Raw genomic sequence first — 7,923 nt, 5'->3', positions numbered from 1 at the left:
TGGATTTGAAGAAGGAGACAGCTCTTTCACTGTTTTAGTTTTTGCACGCTCTAATACAAATGAACACATCAAATTCAACATGTACTAGCATCTTGTGAAAATCCCTAGTCATAGGAGTGGAGTACACCTTTCACCTTTCATTTTAGGGTTAAGAATAGAGCATCTCGAATAGTGCCCTGCTTGATGAGGACGTATAAAAACCTGAAGTTTTCATGAGACAGCTGGGGAGTTGGCCTTTTGATAATCATTTGTTAGTAACTGGGCTCATCTGGCAAATGTGACAGCAAGTCAGTCTCTTGAGGATGTGCTGTCGGATCTCATTGGTCCTAATGCCATAGACAACTGGGTTGAAACAGCTTGGAAAAAGCAGGTACATGGTGCTGAAGAAAACTCGACTGGCTGCAGGGAGGCCGTTTCTGATCCGATATGACAGGAAAGCAGTCAGAGCCAGAATGAGGCTGACTGTGATGACCATGATGTGAGTGATGCAGGTGTGAAGTGCTTTTACACCTGACCTGCTGGACTTCAGCACAGAGCTGAATATCACCACATAGGAGGCAGCGATGAAGACAAAGTCAAGAACAGGAATGAGAAACACGGCCATCAAACCCACGAGGTTATTGATGGTGGTGCTTCCACAGGCCAGCTCCACCAAGGCCATGTGCTCACAGAAACAGTGGTTTATCACATTTCTCAAACAGAATGGCAATTTTCCAGCCAGACATACAAGGAGTGTGATCATGAGAACATTTCTGACAACAAGTGGTATTAAAAATGCAATGAATCTCGATAAGATCATGTGATTGTGGTAGTAAAGGGGTGTGCAGATGGCAAAGTAGCGATCCAGAGCCATCCATACCAGCAGAGTGGACTGAAAAGTTCCAAAAAAGTGGATGAAGTGCATCTGAACAAGGCAGCCGATGAGAGAGATCCCCCTCCAGTCAAACAGGAAGCTCAGCAGCATGTGGGGAACAAAGAATACAGGGAGGCTGAGGTCAATGCACGCCATGCTGGCAATGAGGATGTACATCGGCGAGTGGAGGCTTCTCTGTGAAACGATCACGTACACCAGCAGGGAGTTAGCAAACAGTGACACAACAAACATGAAGGAGAACGGGATGAAGAGGAACGGCCTCAGCTCTCCGAGTTCACTAAAGCCATCCAGGATAAAATGTGTGTGCAAAGAGACGTTCTCCATGCTCCCTCTTTCCTAAAAGGTTTTCCGTTCAACCAGCCTGAAAACAAAGAGAAAGAAACCTTTAACCTTTAATTAAACCTCCATTTGGTGATATACAAATAAAACTGAACTGAGTGTATTTAGACAACATTAAAGAGCAAACAGCATCACTGAGATATTAAATGATGTCAATGATGATCTATTAATACTCCACACTACAACACACATCCTGTATGAAACTCTTCAAGCTGTTAAGATGAATCATTAGTTATGTTGTGTTGCTCCATGTGCTAAGTGATGTCCAGGTCCAGTTGTCTGCTCTGTAACATGCATTGTGTAAGACATGGTAGCAGTGAATCATTTCCTCTTGCTGAGCTTTGTCCACTGACAGGGAAAACAGAAATATTCGAGGGGAAGCACGGAGGCCTACTTCACAATGGCTTGGTTTTACTTGAAAACAACCTGAAAACAGCAGCATTCAAAATATTTTCAAGAAAATTCTTAACATGAAATATTGTCAACATCATAGTGAAAAGAGAGCTGAGAGAGACAAACCTTAAGCAGACATGAACTCAGCCAATGCAGTGAGATAACTTCTTGTCTGCTTAACAGCAAATACCTGCCAGAGAAGAAATATAAGAAATGAATGGCATGAAACATTTCTATAACGAGACATGAGAGGGCTGGACCAGGTGACCCTGGATCCTCCCTTAGTTATGCTGCAATAGACGTAGGCTGCCGGGGATTCCCATGATGCATTGAGTTTTTCCTTTCCAGTCACCTTTCTCACTCACTATGTATTAACAGACCTCTCTGCATTGAATCATATCTGTTATTAACCTCTGTCTCTCTTCCACAGCATGTCTTTATCCTGTCTTCCTTCTCTCACCCCAACCAATCACAGCAGATGGCCCCGCCCCTCCCTGAGCCTGGTTCTGCCGGAGGTTTCTTCCTGTTAAAAGGGAGTTTTTCCTTCCCACTGTCGCCAAAGTGCTGCTCATAGGGGGTCATATGATTGTTGGGTTTTTCTCTGTATCTATGAAGCGCCTTGAGGCGACTTATGTTGTGATTTGGCGCTATATAAATAAAAGTGAATTGAACAGGAAACTCAGCTTGGGTAAATTACACACAATGAGACAGAGGACGCAAAGCTAAACATAACACGTGAGACAGAGAACGAAGGTACCTTCAAAATAAGAGAACCAAAGCAAAATATGGTACACACAGACAGGAGACTACCAAAGTAAAACAGGAAGTAATGGAAACATACACACAGAGGGGCAGGCAGACAAACAGGGCCTGTCTCAATAGCTGTGTCCCAATTTAGGGTCTGCATCCTTCGGAGGCTGCATTTAAAGCCCAATTACATCACAGTGACGTGACGAAGACTGCCCCAATTCGAAGCCTGCTCCAAATGTGGCCAAAAATCTGTGCTTCCCCAAATTTGAAAGATTGGAGGTGTATCCTTCCTGCGCCTACCCATCCTACAATTCATAGCGCGGTGGGTGTGGATAATTTTTTTGAAAAAAACGGCAGATGGCTGAAGCGGGGCAGCCAAAGAGTAAACTTTCAAAAGTAAGTACTGAATATTGTGTCACTTATTTATGTACAAATGTTTAATAATGAAGAACATTAAAACATTACTGTTGGTCACATGTCGGCAAAGTCATGTGACATTAGTGATGTTTGTACTAACTTGGTTTTAAAGCCTTTAAAATATGCGCCGTTCAATAGTCGACCTTAATCTGACAGAGAATGTGATGATTTCATGGATAATTAAAGTCAGTCATATATCCACAAACACAACAAGCTGAAAGTCAGTGATGCTGCTCGGTTTGCAGTCCTGAACATCACGGCACAAGCAGGATTCACTGCACTGTTAATGTGAGCTATGTTATATTGCTGCCTCTGTTCGGTGGTGTCGAGCCAAACGGACTTTAACGTGTGTTTGAACGAGCTGACGGTTCACTCGTTAAGCTGAAAGAAAGATGCTTTAATCACAGCAGTCACACATGTGTCCACTGCACCATCTGGAACTCTTCTTGTTTACACTCGTAATAACACAAACACTAAATCCTGCTTCTCTGCTGCTGTTGTGTAGCAGTGTGTACACCTGAGACTGTCACCTGTCTGTCTGTCCTGCACTCTCTCTCTGTTTCTTTCTCTCTGATTGTGGAATAAAAGTATGAACATGTGTTTATAAGTTACACTTGTGTTTGAATCCTGCAGCTTATCACACATTTGATTTCCATGTGTGACGACTGCAAGTGTCCAGAGTGAGGACAGACTGAGGGACCCACTGCTGCACATCATCTGTGAGGCTTTGCAGCCCTGATGATCCACCAGGACAAACTCAGCAGTGTGTGAGGAAGAGGAGGAGGAAGAGCCAGCAGCAGCTGACAGATGGAGAGAAGAGACAGACTGTTCCCTGTTTGTGAAGGACTGCTAGGAAAGTTTTTCCACACTGACTGGCCAGTCGACCACACGAGCAGCGACCCAAACCAAAACCATAGAAAATGCACAACATGAGGAAAGACGAGGAAAAAAAAAAGAACTCCCCCCAGACTGAGCTCATGAATCATCACATCTCACAACATAGAAGACATAAGCTTTGAAGGCATTTGGATGGGGTGGGGCGGTTAGTGTCGGTATGTGTCAGTGTACATGCGCGTGTAAGCGTGAGTGTGTGGTTGTTCCGTGTTCAGCCGAGAGAAAGTGTCCCTTCACTCAGTTAGGCAAAAGTCAACAATCTTAGGTCGACGCGGGTGGCCTTGAATGAGGAGGACGAAAGTCACAACAGTCTTATTATCTAAGGGAGAGTTTTGTTATTCCCGTCAGCTTTTGCCTTGAGCATCCAGTTGGCGCCAGGGCCGCATGATATGAATATGGTAGTTGGTTTGGTTAGTGCGAACAAACAGCTTCCAATTTTACAGTTGGTCTATTGTCCGTCACTGGTCACCAGGTCTCTCAATTCCCATTGTTCTTCTCCAACATCTTATCCATATTGTGTTCAATAAACACAGTCTGAGTGCTCACAGCCCTGCCCATCGTCTATCATGTCGGCCACCTTGTGGGATTTTGAACAGCTGTAGACGCTTCTTGTTCTTTGATAAGCCAGGTCCGAACCAGCTCCAATCAGCCAGAACTCTGTTACCGTGGTTCAGAATTGGTAGATGTCGTTCAATGTCCTCCATCGAGAGTGTCGCCAGACACACGACACAACCGACCATCGAGTATCCGACAGCAACCATAAACTTCAAATATCTTCTTGGTTTATCAAGACAGCACATATCTGCAAAAGTGCCCCGACGTTTTCCAAGACGTCTGTTACCCACCAGCTTGATAGTTGACCGGGAGGTCAAGGGACACTAGAGCTCGGTGAGAACAGCGAACTCCCGGCACATCTTTTTCAAACCTCCCACGGTCTTTCACTACTCAGGTTGAACATGATCTATAAGTCTCTTAGATAACTTTTAAATGTTAATGTTTGGTTTATTTTGTGTTTTATTTGTTCGTGAGTGAATTGGTTTGGCTGAGATTAGCTGACTCTGAATTAAATCTAACCTTAAAAATATTTTAACATTTTCACCTGGAACAAAAACAGCAAGGTAAATCCTAGAGTTTCAGAATCCTGCTCCAAAAATGATCAGATTATATTTTAAATATTTGTTCAGTTCTCTTCCAAACCCCAGTGACTGTCTGTTGTAATTTTAAAATATTAAAATAAAAAATATAAGCCTTTTAACATCTCACCTGTGTGTTTTTATTCAGGCATATAGGTATACTATTTTTTATTAATAGAAAGATATCGCTACTCAGGTTAAACATGATATATAAGTCACTTAGATAACTTCTAAATGTTAATGTTTGCTTTATTTCAGTGTTGTATTTGTTCCTGAGTAAATCCGTTTGGCTGAGATTAAAGTTCAGCTTCAAAACATATTAATCACAGTTAAATTAATGCAAGCTGGAAAGCTAACACTAGTTCCATGCTCTACTGCTCCTCCATCGTTGTTTATCTCTGCTAGCCATGGGATGCCAGTTTTGATGTTTTCCATCCCGCCTTTCACTAAGTGCACAAGCAAGTTGGCATGGGGATGCCAGGTTCTGTCACTGTCACTCACAAATGCAGCAGCAAACTTCCTACCATCAAACTGCCAGTTTCTCTGCATAGACTGGGGGAGGCAAAAAAACCCAAAAAACACTGGGTTGCCAGTTCCTTTCCCCTCCATCCCTCCATAGCAAAAACCAGCATGCTCTTGGCTCCCAGTTTCTCTGCATAGACTAAAACAAAATAGGCATTGGATTGCCAGGTTCTCATTTATCACTCATTTGCAAACACAGCATCAAGTTTTCCTACCAACAAGTTGAAAGTTTCTCCGCATCTATTGGTGCAAAAGCAGCAGCAAACCCTTCTAGCACTGTGGTGCCAGGCTCTTGCAATATCCGTCACTTGCAAAATGCAGCAGCAAGCTTTTTACCACTGAGTTGCCAGTTCCTGTGCATGGACTTTCTGACCACGTCATGATCCACCTAATCCCCGCGTACAGACAGAGGCTGAAGCTCTCCAAACCTGTCGTGAGGACCAAAAAACTGTGGAGCAACGAGGCTGTGGAGGAGCTTCGCACGTGTTTGGAGACCACAGACTGGGACACATTGAAGGCTGCTTCTAACAGCTTGGACGAGTTTACGGACACTGTCACCTCCTATATCCACTTCTGTGAGGACAGCATTGTGCCATCACGCACCAGGGTGAGTTATAACAATGACAAACCCTGGTTTACTCCTAAACTCAAAAAGCTGTGGCTGGAAAAGAGAAAGGCGTTCAGAAGCGGAGACAGGGACTGCTACAGAGAGGCCAAGTACAGGTTCACTAAAGAAGTGGACATTGCTAAACATCAGCACTCTGAGAAGATGCAGCAGCAGATCTCAGAGAATGACTCGGCCTCTGTGTGGAAAGGTTTTAGGAATATCACAAACTACAAGCCTAAAACCCCCCACTCCACTGACGACTTGCTCTTAGCCAACACCCTTAACAACTTCTACTGCCGTTTTGACGAGCCATCAGGCAGCCTTCACACCTCCAACGACCCCAACAATAGAGACACTTTGGACACTAATTCCCCCACCTCTCCCCCCTCCATAGAGCCATCACCACCTTCAAACCGTTCACCTACAACACCCCCCTCCTCACTCCACACAAAAGAGGATTTCACACCACCTCCTCCCACCACAACTCTTCATATTCATGAAGCAGATGTGAGGAAGCAGTTTAAGAGTCTGAATGCTCGAAAAGCTCCCGGCCCAGACGGCGTGTCTCCTGCCACCCTCAGACACTGTGCAAACGAGCTGGCCCCAGTGTTTTCTGGCATTTTCAACTCCTCACTGCAGGCATGCCATGTGCCTGCCTGCTTCAAGTCCTCCACCATAATCCCTGTCCCCAAGAAACCTAGGATCACTGGACTAAATGACTACAGACCCGTGGCTCTGACATCTGTGGTCATGAAGTCATTTGAGCGCCTAGTTCTCTCCCATCTCAGGACCCTCACGGCCCCCCTCCTGGACCCCCTGCAGTTTGCATACAGAGCCAACAGGTCTGTAGACGACGCCATCAACATGGCCCTACACTTCATCCTGCAGCATCTGGACTCCCCAGGAACCTACGCCAGGATCCTGTTTGTGGACTTCAGCTCTGCCTTCAACACCATCCTTCCAGACCATCTCCGAGGCAAGCTTTCCCAGATGAATGTGCCTGATCCCATCTGCCGGTGGATCACTGACTTCCTGACGGACAGGAAGCAGCACGTGAGGCTGGGAAAGAATGTCTCGGACTCCCGGACCATCAGCACCGGCTCCCCTCAGGGCTGTGTTCTTTCTCCTCTGCTCTTCTCCCTGTACACCAACTGCTGCACTTCCACCCACCAGTCTGTCAAGCTAATCAAGTTTGCAGATGACACCACCGTTATTGGGCTCATCTCGGACGGGGATGAGTCTGCCTACAGGAGGGAGGTTGAACGTCTGGTGTCCTGGTGCAGCCACAACAACCTGGTGCTGAATGCCCAGAAGACAGTGGAGATTATTGTGGACTTCAGGAAGCACACAGCCCCACTCCCCCCCATCATCCTGACTGACACCCCCATCACCTCTGTGGACTCATTCCGCTTCCTGGGTACCACCATCACCCAGGACCTGAAGTGGGAGCCCACCATCACCTCCGTCATCAAGAAAGCCCAGCAGAGGATGTACTTCCTGAGGCAGCTGAAGAAATTCAACCTGCCAACACGGACGATGATGCAATTCTACACTGCAATCATCGAGTCCATCCTCACCTCCTCCATCACCGTGTGGTACGCTGGAGCCACTATCAGGGACAAACAGAGACTGCAGCGTGTTGTGCGCTCTGCTGAGAAGGTGATTGGCTGCAGACTCCCATCTCTGCAGGACCTGTACACCTCCAGGACATTGCGGCGTGCAGCTCGGATCTCAGCTGACCCTTCTCACCCTGGACACAGTCTGTTTGACCTGCTCCCCTCAGGCAGGAGGCTCCGGTCCATTCGCACCAGAACCTCTCGCCATAAGAGCAGTTTCTTCCCCTCTGCTGTTGGACACATGAACAATAACCATATGACTGTTCCCGCCACTAACACATGACCCTATGCTGTGTTCACTGCATCATTCCATGTTTGGCACTGATCACCACCTGCACTCATGTATATATCTTTCTACGTAGCACTCATAATTCTTAT

General features: G+C 46.0%; 1 protein-coding gene across 1 annotated transcript; it reads right to left on the bottom strand.

Annotated features, from left to right (window-relative positions):
• Positions 1-244: 244 nt before the first annotated feature.
• LOC113036506 (olfactory receptor 52K1-like) lies at positions 245-1,198 on the bottom strand. Its single transcript, XM_026192900.1, has one exon. It carries the CDS (start codon positions 1,196-1,198, stop codon positions 245-247), a length of 954 nt encoding a protein of 317 aa, XP_026048685.1.
• Between the last annotated feature and the right edge of the window lie 6,725 nt (positions 1,199-7,923).

Source organism: Astatotilapia calliptera, chromosome 14 (genome assembly GCF_900246225.1).
Source record: "Astatotilapia calliptera chromosome 14, fAstCal1.2, whole genome shotgun sequence".
Classification (NCBI taxonomy): Eukaryota; Metazoa; Chordata; class Actinopteri; order Cichliformes; family Cichlidae; genus Astatotilapia; species Astatotilapia calliptera.
This window is presented reverse-complemented; position numbering and strand designations above follow the sequence as displayed.

Excerpts from the sequence above, each read along its gene's own strand:
- LOC113036506 (XM_026192900.1), bottom strand. The coding sequence starts at position 1,198 with ATGGAGAACGTCTCTTTGCACACACATTTTATCCTGGATGGCTTTAGT.